The sequence below is a fragment of the Elgaria multicarinata genome, chromosome 16, assembly GCF_023053635.1.
Source record: "Elgaria multicarinata webbii isolate HBS135686 ecotype San Diego chromosome 16, rElgMul1.1.pri, whole genome shotgun sequence".
NCBI classification, from domain to species: Eukaryota; Metazoa; Chordata; class Lepidosauria; order Squamata; family Anguidae; genus Elgaria; species Elgaria multicarinata.
The window spans coordinates 3,727,246-3,746,887 of record NC_086186.1 but is presented as its reverse complement, the minus strand read 5'-3'; the positions used below and the strand labels follow the sequence as shown (position 1 = coordinate 3,746,887).

The 19,642-nt window shown below is 41.8% G+C and overlaps 1 protein-coding gene across 1 annotated transcript; it reads left to right on the top strand.

Annotated features, from left to right (window-relative positions):
• The first annotated feature begins 4,663 nt into the window (after window positions 1-4,663).
• On the top strand, window positions 4,664-18,166 carry DNAJA4 (DnaJ heat shock protein family (Hsp40) member A4). Its single transcript, XM_063142618.1, has 8 exons — window positions 4,664-4,730; window positions 7,877-8,014; window positions 9,954-10,134; window positions 12,367-12,471; window positions 13,964-14,191; window positions 15,523-15,753; window positions 16,482-16,582; window positions 17,608-18,166. Exons 2-8 carry the CDS (start codon window positions 7,883-7,885, stop codon window positions 17,821-17,823), a joined length of 1,194 nt encoding a protein of 397 aa, XP_062998688.1. The 5' UTR covers window positions 4,664-4,730; window positions 7,877-7,882; the 3' UTR covers window positions 17,824-18,166.
• Window positions 18,167-19,642: the final 1,476 nt, after the last annotated feature.

Below are 19,642 nucleotides of genomic sequence, written 5' to 3'. Positions count from 1 at the left end.
CCATTCAAGACATCAGACTACTGCCAGTGAGTCTAAAACCAGGAATGTTTTACATCTATTTTGCAAAATTCATGGCATTAAGTCATCCAAAAGGTGTTTGGTTTTTTTTACACGTAATGTATTTGTTCAGATCCTTAACTTACCTTGTTTTAACATTTATTGTAAAAGGGGGGAAAGGACTTTTACACCAACAGTTTCTTTGTGTGAAGAAGAGTACCCGTCACTTACTTACTTTATTTATTTATTTGTAAGATTTATATCCCAACCACCAACATAGATTACAAAAGCCCTCAAGGGAGCTTACACTTCATAATATCCTATAAACTAACAGCAAACTCTTTGACTGGGTTCACACAACATGCTAACGCATGCTCAGTGATTAAGTGTGGATTGTTTTTGAACTGTGAGTTAGCGTGTTGTCTGAACTCAGGACATTTTTCACAGGGTGGCTTGTGAACCACGCTGTGTGCCTTATTTTTCTTGAACAAGCCACCTTGAGAACTCTTTGTACACTGTCTCGTACTTAGGTTCTTGGACAAGATACTTTTCTTTTAGTCCCACCAGTTTGCCTTGCTTTCTCTTCCTCCCTTTGACGGCTGATTATGAGGAGGTTCAGGAACAGGAAGGAGAACTGGGCACCCTAACATTTTTCAATGTTTTTAAATATATATTTGAAGAGGCCAGGGAGCGAAGACCTGTTCCGGCATCATTGGAGGTGTTTCCGTGGGTAATGTATTGTGCACCTCTGTTCTAAAGGTGCACATCCCTTTCTGTGGCCTAAATCTAACCTCTCTCTCTCTCTCTCTCTCTCTCTTTCTCAGTTGCATTGGCATTTTTAGGGTTGAAGCAGGTTTAGTAAATCATAAACTGCACGGCTATATAAAATGACACTCCACTCTTTTAAAGATTGTACATGTCCACCCACAACCAAGTCATTAAGACATCCTGCAAAGTGATATGAAGATGAGAAGGGCACACAGGAAGGTAAAACTGTTCCTAAGCAACAATAGAGGCCACAGGGAGAAACATTCTATTAGCCCCATTTGGCAGTTGGCCGGAGGGAAGGTGGGCGACCATATCGCCAGACCCTCACTGGAAGGATGACCTGTTTTTCCCTCCATTTCCCCCCGAAGCAATCTATCATATATACCTGCGATTGCTGAATCTTTCAATTTCATTTTTTGGCCCAGATGTCTTCTAGCATCTCATTTATTAGATGAATTCGCATTACAAATACAGGTACGTTCTGCGCACCCCTCCCTACAGAAATGGCAATTAAATGATTGTTATAGCAATTAGCATTCAATTAATTTAATGAAACTTTTAGTCATTTTTAAAGACATTCCTAATACCACAAGCCCTCTGATTCAAAACACCCCATGTTTTGTAATGATCTGAGAATTTCTTTTTGACTTTGTATAGTATAGTATTGTCTATTCTATATATTATATTATCCTCCTTTATGTGGCTTAAAATGTTTTTTGCGCCTATCGCTAGTGCCACCCTCGCTAGCATTTACACAAAGGCTCATTTATAATAACAGTATTATTTTGCTTTGTTTCTGATAATTTCTGGGTGCTTTCCTTGCTTTTATTCAGTAAATATAAACAAAGTTACCACAAATGGAGTCCAAAGAGAATAAAAAACCAACTGGACAGTCCACAGAGGATAAAAAACGTATTGGACAATCCACAGAAGAAAAAAAAACTAGTGGGAATTCCACAGAAGACAAAAAAACTAGTGGGAATTCCACGGAAGACAAAAAAACTAGTGGGAATTCCACGGAAGACAAAAAAACTAGTGGGAATTCCACGGAAGACAAACAAGCTGAAGGACAATCCACTGAGGACAAGCAAGCTGACAGCAGTGCGGTAAGCAGAACTCATTTTGTTTCATGTATATTTTCCCCTTTAAGTCAGAGATCTCAGAGGACGGTCTTCTGTTTGAAAGTGTCCTCTCTTTGAAGGACTGTCCTTTCTGCGTCCATTTTAAAGATAAAGAAACCTAAGGGCTGTTGTACATCAACAGCACCTGGACAGCAGCCTGTTCATCAGCAAAGAGGCCACCTGGCCACTGTCTGCCCTATTATGCTGAGATGGATTGTATTTCTGTTTAAGTAATAGTAATTACAGTAATTATTTCTACATTTTCAGCTATTCCTATACATTAGCACATGCAAATTTTTGTGCAAACCCATGCCCTATTTTGTCCTCTCTTTTGGTGATGCATTTCGTGTTTTTTTGGTAATGCCATCCCAAGACCATGGCAAAAGTGAAACTGGTGGCCATTTTGGATCGAACATGGAGGCCTCATCATACTGTGGCATTCCTAGATATGAAAAATATCATACTGGAAGAATGCGTGCCAAATTTAATTCCTTCCCAGCATCATATTCCTTGCTATCTGCTTTTCATTTTCAACAAAAACACGTCACTATTTGGTTTATATGGAATTTCTATGGTGAAGGACCTGAAATATAGCCTTAACGCCCACTTGAGCTCAGCGTGCCCAAAACATAGAAAAAGGCCTCCTCCCCTAGAATGTATCTGCTAAATCTCTGCTTCAATATGCCTGAAAATATAATTCCAGCAATGGTGGTTCCTCCTCTACATGTAGGGGCAAATTGCTTTAGTTGGCAACACAGTGCCAAGTTCTGGGAATGGAAAAGGTGCATCACCCCAGGGGTGGGTGAGTTATATGATGCTGGAGGTTTCCTGGAAGCAAACGTGTGCTATTATGGAGGATTCCTGGAGGCAAACAGGTGTGCTTATAGGTGTATAAAGAGGCGGTGGAGCTTTGACCGGAGCTGCTGTGTGGAGACTCGTCAACTTGACAGTCTGTTAGCATTCAAGAAAGCTATCAAGACTTATCTCTTCCGGCAGGCCTATCCAGGGGGATTTTAGGATGTTTTTAGGATGTTTTAACAATGTATTATTATGTTCTTAATTCAGTTTTATGTATAAAATGTATTTTATATTTACTGTTGTTCTCCGCCTTGATCAAAATGGAGAGGCGGGTAAGAAATAAATTATTATTATTATTATTATTATTATTATTATTATTATTATTATTGGTCTTGGAGAGAGGGTGGAGTATGAGATCTGTTGGCCATTACATGTTTACGCCATCCTTCTTTCAAAGAGCTCAAGGTTCTTCTCTCCTGTCAACATAAATGTTGACAGTTCTACTCAGAATAGTTGGTATAAATAAATTTTAACTTGGTATTTTAAATTTGTAATTTTGCATTGCTGCTGTTTTTATATGGTTGAGCTTTTATATTGTATTTTATATTATGGTTTTATACTGTTGTTTTATACTTTGAATGTTTTTAATTTTTGTGAACCGCCCAGAGAGCTCCAGCTATTGGGTGGTATAGAAATATAATAAATAAATAAATAAATAAATAAGGCTGAGTGTGACCAGCCCAAAGCACAGGTCTCTGCTCTGTCCTGCAGGCTGGGAATCATGAAGCATATGGAAAGGAAAGGAACCTCTCGTGCAAGCACTGAGTCATTACTGACTCTTGGAGGGACGCCAGCTTTCGCTGAGGTTTTCTTGGCAGGCCTTATAGTGGGGTGGTTTGCTGTTGCCTTCCCCGGCCGTTATTACCTTTCCCCCTGCTAACTGGGTACTCATTTTACCAACCTCGGGAGGATGGAAGGCTCACTCGACCCGAGCCGGCTGCCTGAAACCAGCTTCCGCTGGGATCGAACTCAGGCCACGGGGAGAGTTTCAGCTGCAGAAACTTACCGCTCTGCGCCACATGATGCATATACTCAGAAGTAAAACCATCCTGCATTCACTAGGACCCAGGTTTAATATGGGTATAGGATGGCAGCCATGGGGCCTGATCCTGTTCAGGTCATTCAGCTTTAAGCCCATTTAACTCAGTGAGGCTTACTTCCAAGTAACAGCATGCACGGGATTTTTGTTTGGTTTTTTAACCATTTTAGGACACAGTCCTATGTATGTTTAGACAAAAAAGAGCGGCGTTTACTGAACTCCAATAGGCTTCCTCCAAAGTACGCGCATGGGGTTGCACAAAAAAAAAGCAGCATTGCATTCTTTATTACTTCTAAAACAAGTTTGCAAAACAAACTTGTTTTACACCACCTTGGTTTTTTAAATGATGCGTGGGGAAAATCAATTATTTCGCATCATGAAAGAACAAGACTGCAGTGTATGAATTAAATATATTGGCTGGTTCCAGCCAGAGGGCGCGAGTCTCAGTTGCAGTCACTTGACAGGCGGTAAATTTTTGGCATTGCAGGCTGTCCTCCGGCGGCGGCTGTTGCCAGGGGCGCCTAAGGACGCGAGAGGGCGGGGGAGAAGGCAGAGAGATAGGGAAAGGGGCGCGCGCGCAACTGGCTGCCTCCGTACAAAGTCTAAAACTCCGCCCACTCGATTGCGGCGGCCGTTGCTCAGCAACGGCGGGCGACCTGGGCGGGCTCACCGGGCGGCAGTGGAGGAGGAGCCTGGTTCACCCAGCCCCGCCTTCGTCCTTCCGCTCCGCGCGCTGATTGGCTCCGTCGCGCCGCCGCCAGCCAGCCAGGCCGAGTCCAGATCCTTCTAGAGCCCGCCGTGACGTCACGGCGGCGGCGTTCCAGAAAGTTCGTGGCGGCTCCTATAAAAGCGTCGGAGCGCCAATAGCGCTCAGGTTGTGCCGGCGGAGAGTCTGAGTGGGAAACGTGGGTGTTGTTGGAGGAAGGGGCCAGCAGGGGGCGCCTCAGGTGGGGCTTTTTTTCTCCTCAGTCGGGGGCAGAAAGGAGGGTCGCCCCTCCCCCCCTCAGGCTCAGCCCAGGATTGCTGTGAAGGCAGGCAGGCTCTCTAAATAAGGGTCTCAAATGGCACAAACGGCGACAGGGACGCAAGTTCTAGTCAGATTAGTTGGGAATATTCTGTTTTAGTGAAAGAAAAACTGGCCTGGAAGCTCGTTTCCGTCTCCTCAGAGAGAGAGAAAGAGATGCTTCTCAGCTCACGAATCATGGCTCTTAATGGTCCTTTTATATCATGGTATTCATGGCACAAACGCAAGTTCCAGGCAGGGTTGTTTTGGGGGGGAAAGACGACGAGAAAAGGGCATTTTCCTCTACAGAAAGCGAGAAAACCTCTCAAATCAGCGGAGGATGGCAATTAATAGTCACTATATATTATGGTATTAGTGGCATAAGTGTTGACGGGGACGCAAGTTCTGCTCAGAATATTTGGTAGTTTTTTGTGGGGGGGGTTGGTAGTATTTTTTTTAAGGAAAATACTGGCAGGGAAGGTAATTTCCTTTTCAGAGAGGGAAAAACTTCTCAATTAGCTAATTAATTGCTGTTAATAGTCACTATATATAATGGTATTAATGGCATAAATGTTGACAGAGATGCAAGTTCTGCTCAGAATAGTTGGTAGTATTTTTTTTTAAGAAAAATACTGGCATGGAAGGTAATTTCCTTTTCAGAGAGGGAAAAACTTCTCAATTAGCGAACTAATTGCTGTTAATAGTCACTATATATAATGGTATTAATAGCATAAATTTAAACAGTTCTACTCAGAATAGTTGGTAATATTTTTTTTAGTAAAAGAAATACTGGTATGGAAGGTAATTTCTTTTTCAGAGAGAAAGAGAAACTTCTCAATTAGTGAATTATTGCTGTTAATAGTCATTTCATTGTTATTATTATTATTTATTTATATAGCACCATCAATGTACATGGTGCTGTACAGAGTAAAACAGTAAATAGCAAGACCTTGCCGCATAGGCTTACAATTTAATAAAATCATAGTAAAACAATAAGGAGGGGAAGAGAATGCCAACAGGTACAGGGTAGGGTAAGTTAATACTAATATAATAATAATCAGTTAATGGTAATTATAATGACAAAAATGTTAAGTTCTATTCAGTGTTATTTTTAGGAAGAAAAATAACAATGAAGATAAAGTTTCCTTTCAGAGAGAAAGAGAAACTTCACAACTAATGGATTATTACTGTTAATAATCATTATATATCGGTATTAATGGCATAATTACAAGTTCTATTCAATATAGTTGATAATATTTTTTTGTGCTAAAACAAATATTGATGCAGAAGGTTGTTTCCTTTTCATAGACACTTAGTTAACATTATTGCTGTTAATTGTAATTATATAGTAGTATTAATGACATAAAAGTTAACAAGGGTACAAGTTCTATTCAGTGCTATTCTTTAGGAAGAAAAATACTGATGAAGATAGTTCCCTTTCAGGGAGAGAGAAACAAATTATTATTAACTGTGATTTTATAATATTAATGGCACATATGTTAACAACAGTACAAGTTCTATTTTGTATAATTAGTGAATAATGTTCTTAGTAAAACTATAAAGGTTGTTTCAGAAAGCGAGAAACTTCTCAGTTAATGAATTGGTAATTGTATAAAAGCATTAGTGGCAAAAATGTTACCGATACAAATCCCATTCAGGTTAGTCAGTAAACCTCTAGTAAAACAAGTATTGAAGACTAAGGTTGTTTCCTTTTCAGAAAAAGATATTTCTCCATTAATGAATTAGTATTGTTAATAGGAATTATCAGAGCATTATAATGTGTTTCAGATGGTGGTGGGGCTAAAGGAAAAGTAACTGAGCTAATCTTGGTATTATGTTACACATCATTTTAGATCATCGAAAGTGTTTGTAATCTTTACAACAGCCCAGTAAGGTAGAGCAATATTGCAGTTAAGGGGGGCAGTGAATTTGTGACTGGAAGCAAAGTTCAAACTGGGCATCTTCTGTTTTTAATTTGGTGACTCGATGGTCTATTGACTGTAGGGTCAGTAGACTATTCAATAGGCTGAGAATAATCAGCCTGATTCAAAGTGCTTAGTTCGTTACCTTGTAATATTTAATTTATGTTACTTTGAGTTGCCTTGTAATCTCATATGCAAGCTAGGCTAGCAAGTGTGTGTGTGTGGTCAGAGTCTGAAAACAGCTTTCAGAGGAACTCCTGGCTGAGACATGGAACACAGGAAACTGCCTTAAACCACGTCAGACTATTGGTCCTTCCAGCAGCTTTAATAAATTAATCAACAAGCACTCATACAATTAATCCACAGATACTTTAATGGAGTAAAAATAATTATTATTTCAAGCCATACTTGTTCTGCCAGCTGAATAGTGTGTATTTCTTTTACCATATTTAGAAGTTGGGGTAGGGGTGGAGAATTGCAGCACTGAAAAGTTATTCAATTATTATGTTACACTTCATTCCTAAAAATGTGTGTGTGGGAATTCCACAGAAAAATAAAGCAGGGGAAACATTTCACACATCAAACAACATGTCTGGGTGCTGATTGGTTTAACTGAGAGTCTCCACTTGAGAGGGTGAACAAGTTTCTTTTGTTCCTGACATAGGGTGGACCCAATGAAAGAAATATTTTGGGATTAATTACTTGAGGGTTCACTGATTGGCTAATTTATTAAAGCTGCCTGCACTTTCATAAAATGAATAACATAGTAGTTCTGAAGGGGGGGAAAGTTCTGTTGTTTGTTTATTTTTCTATACTGCCGAATAGCCAAAGCTATTGGGCAGTTAGATAACGGACATCTATATCTAGAAAGCATTAGCTTGGAAGCAGACCCTTCTATGTGTGTGTGGAAGAGAAGGGGGAATGCTTAAAATAATTAAGATTTAAAAACAAGATGTGCTTGACTAATTTGGGGTACAATTTCCATGAAAAGGTTTAACTGCTTGATTGGCTGAGCGTAGTAGCCCTGGTTTCTATTATATAAAACTTCAGCATAGCTTTGATGGGAAATTCTTTAGCTGTTGGAAGGGGGTGGAAGGTGAGAGATATGATGAAGAAAAATGTGTGACATGATCTCTATTTTATTTTATTTCCTCTCTTATCCTCTCAGTCCACCATGGTGAAGGAGACAGGCTACTATGACACCCTGGGGGTGAAGCCCAGCGCCTCCTCGGACGAAATCAAACGTGCCTACCGCAAGTTGGCCCTGAAGTTCCATCCTGACAAGAACCCCAGCGAGGGCGAGCGGGTATGGGCTGAGTTTGGGCTGGGGTTCTAGGGAGGCTCTGCCTGTGAGTAGGGCAGCGCAGCCCAAAGAGCCGCGGTTGAACCATTCTGCGTGTGCCATCTCTTATTTTGTCAAGTGTTTGTGGGGACTAAGCAATATACATCCCCAAACGCACGTGCTATTCCTTTTATTTGTGAATTTTAAAGTGTAAGTCACAATTGTATGTGTATAGCAGACAAATCAGACCCGTAAGTGATGCACTTGCAGTTTAATATCCATAATCAGTTTATGTTGTTACTGTTTAGATGCCCAAGGCCAGCTTGCAATACTTGGAGAGCTGTAATCTGGATTCTACTCCCCAGAAAGAGAATCCAGATTACAGCCCTCACTTGAAGTAGCTAACATGGGACAGTCCATCAGGAAGATCTCCTTGCTGCTGTGTATTTGAGGGAGGGCAACTTGTGATCCTCCAGTTTCTTTGGCCTACGTCTCCAATCATATGCTGGCAAGGGGGGCTGATGGGAGTTGTAGGCCAAGACAACTGGAGGGCCACAGGTTCCCCGCCCTTCATGTACGTCCACAGTTTCTCTCTATTTCAGTGGGGCTTGCACAGGAAAACTTTCTGATTGTTTGGATCCTATGAGTCAGAACTGCCTTGTCCCCCAACTACTTTTTAGAACATGCAAAATCTGCTGTCTTACCTTAACTTGAATGCAAGATCGCCTTCTGAACATGTTTCAGTGACCCAGATTGTACAGATCCAAAATGAGCCTAATTTCCGTTTATTCAGTATTAGAGAAGGTGCAAAAATCAACAGACTATCATATGATGCCCTTACGTAAGTTAGTTGGGATTTGAAAATCGGCTGGCCCAACGGTTCAGAAGAGGGCTGGAAATTTGAAAGGAACAGACAAGGATGATCATAAATTCACGGAATGGGGCTTGAGGGTAGAACTAGGCCTAGAAAAGGCAACATGCTTTTGTGGGAGGAAATTAAGCGCTGCCCATAAGCACTGTCCACCCCCAGATTTCCCTGCAGTATAGATGACCTCCCTTGCCAATCGAGTGGTACTTTGTTAGTCAGTTCCTGGGTTCCAGCTCCTTAGCATCACCAAAACGCAACATCTCAGGAAGGTAACGCACACGCAGGAATGGGCTGGGTCCTCTGTGGTTCCCATTACGTTCCGAAACTCAGAGCGTACTGAAGTTGGCAAGAACTGTTAGGGAAAAGAGCAGAACGGCTTCTCACATTCCAAACTGAGGCCGCAAAGCGCTTGTTAAATCTTCACGCAAATTGCGATAGGTTATTTTCCTCCCCTACAAGGGAACAGCGAAAGTAAAATCTTGCAATTTTGAGGTGTCATTATGATGGAGGCAAACATGGAGGACCACCATCTGTCAGGGATGCTTTAAGGTGGATTGTTTGAGCAGTACGACAATGGAATCAGTTACCTAGGGAGGTTGTGGTCTTTTGCACACTAGAGGCCTTCAAGAGGCAGCTGGACAACCATCTGTCAGGGATGCTTTAGGGTGGATTCCTGCATTGAGCAGGGGGTTGGACTCGATGGCCTTAGAGTCCCCTTCCAACTCTGTTATTCTATGATTCTATGTTCCCTGTTGGTTGACTTCCATGAAAAGGGCCTGTGGATCTGCAGTGTGTGGCCATGCACATTTTCTTTAATGAAAAGCATTCATTTGTTCTGTATCCGTTTATCTTCTGTGGTATAAAGTAAACAGTGCTCTCATCATGCTGGTAGAAATGTTGCTAGTAACTGATAGTTTCCTTTAAAGCATTCATTTTGGGTCGCTCTTGCATTAACCTCTGCAAAAACAAAACAGGTTCTAATTTTATGCTATATTTTAGTGATGTACTCCTAAGTCTCTTAGCTAATGTTCAGAAGTTTTCTTAATTATCGTTATCTCCTAGCCAGTTATTCAGAGGGTCTCTTTCTCTTTTTAGTTTAAGCTCATATCCCAGGCTTATGAAGTTCTGTCAGACCCAAAGAAAAGGGAACTCTATGACCAGGGCGGGGAACAAGCTATTAAAGAAGGAGGCTTAAGTGGCGGCAATTTCTCTTCACCCATGGACATCTTTGACATGTTCTTTGGTGGTGGAGGCCGAATGAATAGAGAGAGAAGAGGTATGCATGTGTCTCTTTCTAAAAAGTTGCGTAATTTCAATTCTAGTGATTGAGTCCCAAATGTGGAGTGTTATAGAGTTGTGTCCAGTGTGTCAAGTATATAGTTGCCTTTGGCAGCTATAATTGAAGTTTTCAATCAAGTGTGGACTGAAGATGACTCTCTTAACACAGTGCTTACTATTATTAATGAGTGAGTGACTGGCCTTTTTCTCAGCCCTCAATTATGTTCTGCTGCATATATTGGTTCCATTGTGGGAATAACATGGCAACACTGTCGCAGAGCATAGTATTAATGGAATAGTTACCCTGGGGTACTACTGAAGCACTGTTACTCAATGCTATCTTTGGCAATACTCAGGTCCGGGTGATGGATCTGGGAGCCAAATAATTAGAAAAAATAAACCTAAAAATATCCAAGCCAAATAACAGAAGTTCACAATATTTATTTAAGTGTAGATAGCCTGCCGTTCTGGTACAAAACCTCCCTTCAAGATGCCTGACAACATTTGAGAGTTATTGGGTTCTGCTGGGTGTTTTTTGGGACCGGGGTGTTTTGCTATTAGAATTGTGTTTCAAGTATAGATGTGTTTCAAGTAATTATGAATGCCACATGTTTGAAAAGTGGCAGGTCTAGTTTTGGGGGGTGCTTTTTTTTATTTCTGCACTACACAAAGTGTTGTGGCTGACCATGTGAATAGATATAGAATAAGCGCTGACTTCATTCTAGTCCATAGCTTAGCTTCAGGCCAGTAAATCCCATTCATGCATTAATGGGATTATAATCAGGTCTCAAAAATAGCCTCACCGTCGTAAGTATGGTGCTGCCCTCTGGCGAGCATGATGAGCAACAGCTTTCCTCCCAGTTTTAGTGCTGCAAGGGGAGCTAAGGATTGTTTGGACAGTTGTTTGGCAATCCCCATCACCTCCACAGCTCTATGGTTGGGATTGTTTGGCAGCTGTTTGGTCAAGGTGGCGAGGGTTTCTTGGCCACACAGGATCAAGCAGAACCCCCACCTCTCTGGGTCAGCCATTCCTGCTCTAGAGCAGAACGCCATTGCCTGAGGGCACTTGCTGTGCCTTTCGGCAGTGGGCCCCAAGAATGCATGCACCCTGCTCAACCTTTTTTGAGAAGAAGGCAAGGGCTGGGGGAGCGCTGGTGGCTACAGTTTTTGGCTTGGTCCATCAAAATTTGTAGATCCCTGGCTATAATCATTGGGCAAACTGGGAGTTAACCATATCTTAATTGATACTTTGCTTTGGTTGCTGTCCTGCCTGGTTTGCAAGAAAATAGCCCTTAAGTAGAGCTTAGACTTCACATGTCAAAGCTCCTAGGTTTGTCCTTCAGCATCTCCAGGACGGGCAGGAAAAACTCCTGCCTGAAACGCAGAAAGCTGCTGCCAGTCAGTGGGCTGGAACAGTGGTTCCCAAACTTTTTCAGGTCACCGCCCCCTTGATTCCACAAACTCATGCCCAGTGCCCACTACCCTATAAAAATCATTCAGAATAGCGGTTTTCAGCGACCCACTAAAAAAGATAATAACAATAAAATTCAAAACAGTAACAATTGATTGAATATTTATTCAAAATCCGAAGCACCCGCCGCAGGCTTGCCGAGGGAGGGAGAGAAAAGAGAGCGAACACCTCTGTTTTGCAGCCGGCATGGTGGGGCACACCAAGCAGGGTATGTCTCTTCATTAGCATTTTGGTGCTTTTGAAACATTTCAATTCACCATTAAAAGGACTCTTCTTAAACGGTATTAATACATGTGTGGATTCTTCCCCTATATGGCTTGGGACCAAAGTACCTTCTCCCATTAAAATGTCCAGAAGGTTTTAAGACCTTCTGGAGAGGCGCTTCTCGGAAAAGACCACCTCGAGCGCCCTCCTGCCACTCCCTTTCCTCTTAATGCCTCCCTATGCAATCCCACCCCCCCCAAGGGGGCAATACCGCCCACTTTGGGAACCACTGGGCTAGAAGGACCGACCGTTTGGCTCAGTATTAGGCCGCTTCTTATGTTCCTAACTGCTGTAGCATGCCTATTTGCCTAAGAAAAGGCTACATGATATAGTACAGTCATGTTCTATAAGCAGTTTTCTCTTAGAAACTGTCATATACTACTGCAGGGTGGAGTGTGGCTTGTTTAGTTTGAAAGTAGGTAGGCTGAAAAACTTAAGAGTGTACCTTGGAAACGGTGGGCTTGAATTAAGTATCTGAACTTCTCTTTTATTAAGGTAAGAATGTTGTCCATCAGTTGAGTATATCCCTTGAAGACTTGTACAATGGAGCCACAAGAAAGTTGGCACTTCAGAAGAATGTAATTTGTGACAAGTGCAAAGGTAACGACTGATTAGGTATTCATTAGGATTTGAATATAGGTGTCCAAAAAGTGTACTTACACTTCATCTAATAACCAGGTTGTGTCATTAAAAAAAAAGATTATTTATTTATTTATTACATTTTTATACCGCCCAATAGCCGAAGCTCTCTGGGCGGTTCACAAAAATTAAAACCATAATAAAACTACCAACAGGTTAAAAACACAAATACAAAATACAGTATCAAAAGCACAACCAAGATAAAACCACGTAGCAAAATTGATATAAGACTAAAATACAGAGTTAGAACAGTAAAATTTAAATTTAAGTTAAAATTAAGTGTTAAAATACTGAGAGAATAAAAAGGTCTTCAGCTGGCGACGAAAAGAGTACAGTGTAGGCGCCAGGCAGACTTCTCTGGGGAGCTCATTCCACAGCCGGGGTGCCACAGCGGAGAAAGATTAGTATAAAGAAAATGAACCCTTGGCGAAAGTAGGCCAATAATAATAATAATAATAATAATAATAATAATAATAATAATACATATTCCTCAAGTTTATGACATGGATCAACAGTTGATTATACTATAGTGTCATCTGATGGAAGGATTCCCACTAATCTCCTACCTCTTGGGCTAGTTGTTCAAATATTGAGCAGTTGTATTAAAAGCCAGGTTGAAGTAAACTGATAGCTGTGGTCAAAATCTAGAGTGAATGAGCTAGAACCTGATAGGCCAGCCTGCGAGTGCTTGGCAGCTTAGACAAAATAAGTTTTTTTGCTCTTTCCTAAACTCTTATTTAAAATTATGAATAGGAGTATTATGAATTATGGATGCTGCTGGTATACCGCCCACCCTGCTGCCCGGCATCCTCCTTGACTGAGCTGGCGGAGGCAGTCTCGAGTGTGGTGTTGGAGGAACCCAGGACAGTGGTTCTGGGCGACTTCAACTTTCATGCTGAGGCTGTCTCTGGGGCTCCGGCTCGGGACTTTATGGCCTCCATGACAACCATTGGGCTGTCTCAGTTTGTCATTGGCCCAACACATAAAGCAGGGCATACCCTTGATTTGGTTTTTGCTCCAAGCTGTGAGATGGGTAGTCTGAAGATTGGGGGGTCCAAGTAACCCCATTGTCATGGTCAGACCATTTCTTGGTGAGATTTGAACTCACGGCGTTACAACCCTCCTGCAAGGGTGAGGGACCCATTTGGATGGTCCGCCCCAGGAGACTGATGGAATCCAATTTTTCAATGAGGAGCGGTATATAAATATTCTAAATAAATAAATAATAAATAATGAATTGGAGTAACAACTCTGCAGACCCAAACTTAGATACAGTACAGTTTGGCACTTGATGGATAAAGGGTAGGTAGTCAGAGTTCTGTTCACACAGTGTAGTCTAATGTGAGTGCCATACATTGATGTTGAGATTAGCAGTCTGAACTTTGTGGGCCACTGTCTGCCATCAGCTGATATCATGAATTCATGTATGTGTGTATTTGTATTTCCTCCAAAGGCTACGGTGGAAAGAAAGGAGCTGTAGAAAAGTGCTCTACGTGCAAAGGACGAGGAGTGCAAGTGCTTGTTCAACAGATTGGGCCTGGCATGGTGCAGCAAATTCAAACGGTCTGTCCAGACTGTAAAGGCCAAGGCGAACGGATAAATCCCAAAGACAGGTGTACCACCTGCAGTGGCAATAAGGTGGTTAGAGAGAAAAAGATCATAGAAATTCACATTGACAAAGGTAAGAATCCCAACCAGCAGGCTGTGAGGGAAGCTTTTCTCTGCCCAGATGATGTTCATGATGACTGGGCTTCATTGCCACAAGACACTAAGGAGTCCCCATGATCTTCCAAGACTGAAAGAACTGGGCATGTTTAGCCTGGAGAAGAGAAGATTGAGGGGAGACATGAGAGCACTCTTCAAATACTTCAAAGGTTGTCACACACAGGAGGGCCAGGATCTCTTCTCGATCCTCCCAGAGTGCAGGACACGGAATAACGGGCTCAAGTTAAAGGAAGCCAGATTCCAGCTGGACAGCAGGAAAAACTTCCTGACTGTTAGAGCAGTACGACAATGGAATCAGTTACCTAGGGAGGTTGTGGGCTCTCCCACACTAGAGGCATTCAAGAGGCAGCTGGACAACCCTCTGTCAGGGATGCTGTAGGGTGGATTCCTGCACTGAGCAGGGGGTTGGACATGATGGCCTTGTAGGTCCCTTCCAACTCTGCTATTCTATGATTCTATGACTGGGAGTTTTGTTTTCAAGTAACTACATGGTAAAAGGCAATTTGAGAGACTATAGAAATGTATTCATTTTTATCTCACTATTGGTCCCTAGGAGAAAGACACAGCAGCTTTAAAATAAAACCATGAAACAGAATATTAATTCTTAATGTTTCAGTATTGTCCAAATTTGAATTTCAATGTCACACAGGAATTGCATGTGTGTTCCTGAGTATTGGTAGAACACAGTGCAGAACAGATTTTGATTTGCTCATCCATAGGATCATATCAAGTTCCGTCTTTTTGTAGTGTTTCCATCAGTACATATTATGTAAACTGCACTCTATATAATTTGAAAATTAAAATACAAAGCAGTGGAGAATATTTGATGCATCAGTACTACTTTGGAAAGTAGTACTACACCAGATAATTTGGAACTCCTAAACCTTAGGAGAAATTTGGCTGAGGAGTGTTTTGGAAGCATCCCCACTAACTACCTTAGGATGTCTTATGATCAGTTTGTCACTGTAAAATATGAGTATTAATTGGTTGCTTTTGACCAGTTTTTTGTGCAGCACTGTTGGCCACGTCAAGAGTTTTGTATTAGAATCTCAGATCTGCAGGAACTCAGATGTACATTTGTACATTCAGTGTATGGTTTAAGGCAGCCTTCCTCAACCTGGGGCGCTCCAGATGTGTTGGACTGCATCTCCCAGTGGCATTCTGGGAGTTGTAGTCCAACACATCTGGAGCACCCCAGGTTGAGGAAGGCTGGTTTAAGGAGTGCAATAGAAGTTACAGGATGTATTGTCTGATCTATCCAGTACTATAACTTACTTGTCTTCTTAGGGATGAAAGATGGTCAGAAATTAGTATTTCATGGAGAAGGTGACCAAGAACCTGACTTGGAGCCTGGAGATGTCATTATTGTGCTAGATCAAAAGGACCACCCAGTGTTTCAGAGAAGAGGCAATGACCTAATTATGAAAATGAAAATTCAGCTGACAGAGGCATTGTGTGGATTCAAAAAGACCATTAATACACTGGATGACAGAGTCCTTGTAATAACTTCAAAATCAGGTAGGTTTTGCAGTCATAGAGGCAGGGTGTAAATGTTTTTACTTAGGTGGGGATAGCAGAAGTCAGGAGGCTCTTTTGCATTGGTAACTAGTTAAAGAATAGGAATAAGGGGCAACTTTTACATGATGGTGGTTTATAAATTTATGCATGGTGTTAAGTGTTTAAGGATAAGTTTTTCTCCTCTCATACTAGTAGAACCTGGGGTCATCCAGGAAGCTGTACAGTAGATTTAGAGAAGACAAGTAAGTAAGTACTTCGCACAGAGCATAGTTAAACCGTGAAATTTGCTACCAGAAGATGTAGTGATGCTCACCAGCTTTGATGTGTTTAAAAAGGATCTACATTCATAGAAGGCTGTACTACTATATGCTACCTATGGGTTCAGAGGCCACATGCCTGTGTGTGTATACTAGTTGCTCGGGGACATGGGTGGGTGGGGGTGCTGTTGCACTCATGTCCTGCTTGTGGGTTTCCCATGGGTAGCTGGTTGGCCAGTGTGGGAATAGGATGCTCGCCTAGATGGACCCTTGGTCTGGTCTAGCATGAGTTTGCTAGAGGCCTCTGGTTGGCACGCTGAAACCAGGATGCTGGACTAAATAGGCCTCTGGTTTGATCCAGCAAAGTTCTTCTTACATTAAGCTACATGAAGTCTTCTCCAAGGAAATAAGATTTTTGGGGAAAGCCTCTTCTTATGGTTACTTAACTGTATGCAATCACTCTTCAAACAGGTGAAGTAATAAAGCACGGAGACATCAAATGCATCTTAAATGAAGGAATGCCAATTTATAGATCTCCATTGGAAAGAGGTTCCTTAATCATACAGTTTTTGGTAAGTAAGCCAAGTTGCTTAAAAGGGATAATTAAGAGAGAACGCTTGCTAGTGTGGTGAACAATGGCTTGTTTCTAGCTATCTGTCAACTGCACGAATTGTGTGTCCAACTGATCAAGGCTTGTAGAACCACCAAAGTGGGCGGTGCTGTCTAATTACCACACAAGACGGCACAAGGCAAGGCTTCATCACGATCCCTCACCTCCCCCCACCACAGACACACAGTGAACAGCAACAAAGCGGATCCTTTATTTTCCTGTGTCGTTTATGCTTGGGAGAGGGAGTAGCTGAGGTGCATAATAATAAACAGGATCTACAAAAGCCTCATGCCATTCACAGTGGGCAGGGTACCACAGTTTTGTGGTAACACCCACATGAAGGAATTCCTTCCCCAGGAGTACGTGCCTGGTGCCTTCATTGATTAAAATGCGAAGCAAAGTGCGAAGCAAAGTCCATCCTGTTCTCTCATGTTTATAGTGGTATCGAAGATGCTTTTCAATTGCCTTTTATCAGGGTTTTCACCTGCTGGCTCTGCATATAATCTGCTATCTTACTGTGTTTGGGAGAGGTATTTATTGTACTGCTTTATATCAGGGATAGACCAAAAGCTCTGGAGGACTACATCTCCCATAGCCAGTAGTGAGGGATGATGGGAGTTGGCTTGCCACATGTTGCCCACCCATTTTATATTCTAAGCTGCTTTGAAGCCACCCTAATGAAAGCACAGGCTCTTTGCCTGTGTGCCAGCTTAGTGTAAAGCAACTGAGGCAGAAAACCATGGGATGGTCCCTCGATACCAGCTGCCATGTGGGCCCCTGGGCCTCTGGTTGCCTACTCCCTACTGTAAACCTATGCCAAAGCTTGAAAGAAAACAATTGCAGGAAGATAGATTCATGATGATCCACCAGCCTTTATTTTATAGCAAAAGGCATCGTAGGTAAAATGTCTAGCTTCTACTGTTCCAAATGCTGAGTGTGGCCTTTGCTCAGAGCTTGCCACTTAAAATTCGGCCTTTCTGTTTGCAGGTTGCATTCCCAGAGCATCACTGGCTTTCCAAGGACCAGCTACCTCTTTTAGAAGCTCTGCTTCCCCCACGGGAAGAAGTCGTAATTTCAGAAGACATGGATCAAGTTGATCTCCTTGAATTTGATCCAAAAGAGCGGCCTTATCGTAATCACGGGGAGGCCTATGAAGAGGATGAAGAAGGCCCCAGAACTGGTGTGCAGTGCCAGACATCTTGAACTGGGGTGTAATGGACTTACGCAGTGATAACTTCAAGAATTAACGACAAGGCTTTTAAAAGTTGATTGTCATGTTCAGTACAATGAGTTGCTGTATTTTCATTTTTGTAACTATTTCATATTTAAGTATTTATTTACAAATAGATCTGTAACTTAAGCCCTGAGTATGCTGCAGATCCACTGAATACATTTGGTTACTTTAAAGATACACAACTTTCAAGAAAGTAGAGAATCACTTTTCTAGCATTGCTTACATGAAACACCAGTACCACTTCAACTTAATGGGGTGTTCTCTAAAGTTCTCAAACTGTCTAACAGAGATATTTCTTCAAATAAAATATAAGGACCATTCTGTGTGGTGTGAATGTCATTGCAATGGGATTTAGATTTTGTTGTTTTTTCATCCTAGAACAACTCATGTAAAGACATTGAACTGATAATCTTTGACCTCCAATGTTTTAAAAGAAGGTCTTCATTATCAGCTTAAAAGGGCTCTTGAAGAATAAAGTAAGACATACATATACCTTTTGTGGGGTGGGGGTGGAATTGAGAAAATAAAAGCTCTGGCTAGTATTAACGCCATGCCCACCTGTTTATGAAAAGCCAAAGGAAGGAGAGAAATGTAAACTGGAATTATAAGGGCTATTCATCTTGTACAGAAGCCTCAATGCTACCTGCTGCCCAGCTCTGCACACAACACCCTGCCTTTGCTACTTTCCCACATGTGTTGGAATGAGGGGCAGTAAGTATGAGAGAGAACTCTTCACTACATTATTGAGGACTTCCTGTTCCGGCCTGAGGAGGGAGGACACCTTGCTCCGAGATCTCGGAACTACCAACAATTATTTTAGTATTCTTTTTTTTAACTCGACCGATTTTAGCTCTCTTTTTTTGTACAAGCCTTGAACATTTTATCTTGTATTTTTTTAAAAAAAACAAAAACAAAACTGGCAGCCTCTCAGAAGGAGGAAGGCTGTGTGGTATTTTGACCTCTGTTTCTATATTGCAGAGTTGTTGTTTTTAACTTTTTAATGTTTTACTTGCTGCTGTGGAGCCGTGGAATTTTAATCTTCTGTACCTGAAGCTGGGCTGTTCTCTAACAAGTAAGGAGCGGCAAGTAGAGGGTTCCCTGGCTGTTTTGACTCCCTTGGATATCTCTAGAGAAGCTCCTCTGCATACCAAACCTCTCAGGTTGTATCGAGGAGGCAGAAGAACCAAACAAGAATCAAAGAATTAAACATGAAATAAGAGAGACAGGAACTTGGAATTAAAAGAAGTAAGACATCAAAGAACCAAAGAATTAAGAAACAAAGAAGGAAGGAAGGAAACAGATAAAAAGGCAGAAGCAAAACAAAACAAAATATATGATTACCAGTAACTACGCTATGCATAAATCCTTGTTGTAAGTGATCCCACTCTCTAGAAGCTGATTCCCCCAGGTGTGTTTAATGGCAGGACGTCAAGTCCAATTAGGAGCTAAGTATTGGGAGGTTCTGAAGCATTAAAGTTGTTAATCATCATCTAATCACTAACTCTTAAAGTTAGTTAACTGCCCTCATCTGCTTACAGGGAGACTGCTCTGTCTGTTAGTAAGCCAGTTTATCTGCAACTTGGACTGTTTCTTCCTGCTGCCCTTAGAGCTACCGCCACTCAGACGTAACAAAAGGAATCGCCGAAAATACATTGGCCATCAGTTACTGGATATCACTTCTTGTGCCTCACTGGGCTCTTTCCAGCTCCCTGACTGTGTGCAACACGATAAGGAGCACAATGGTCCTCACCAGGGATGGATATAAACAACTAGGTCTGGTCCCAGTGA

Bases quoted from the DNA above. Each gene is read 5' to 3' on its own strand.
- DNAJA4 (XM_063142618.1), top strand. From the start codon at position 7,883: ATGGTGAAGGAGACAGGCTACTATGACACCCTGGGGGTGAAGCCCAGC. The intron at 8,015-9,953 runs GTATGGGCTGAG...TTCTCTTTTTAG, and splicing joins ACCCCAGCGAGGGCGAGCGG to TTTAAGCTCATATCCCAGGC. The intron at 15,754-16,481 runs GTAGGTTTTGCA...CTCTTCAAACAG, and splicing joins TGTAATAACTTCAAAATCAG to GTGAAGTAATAAAGCACGGA.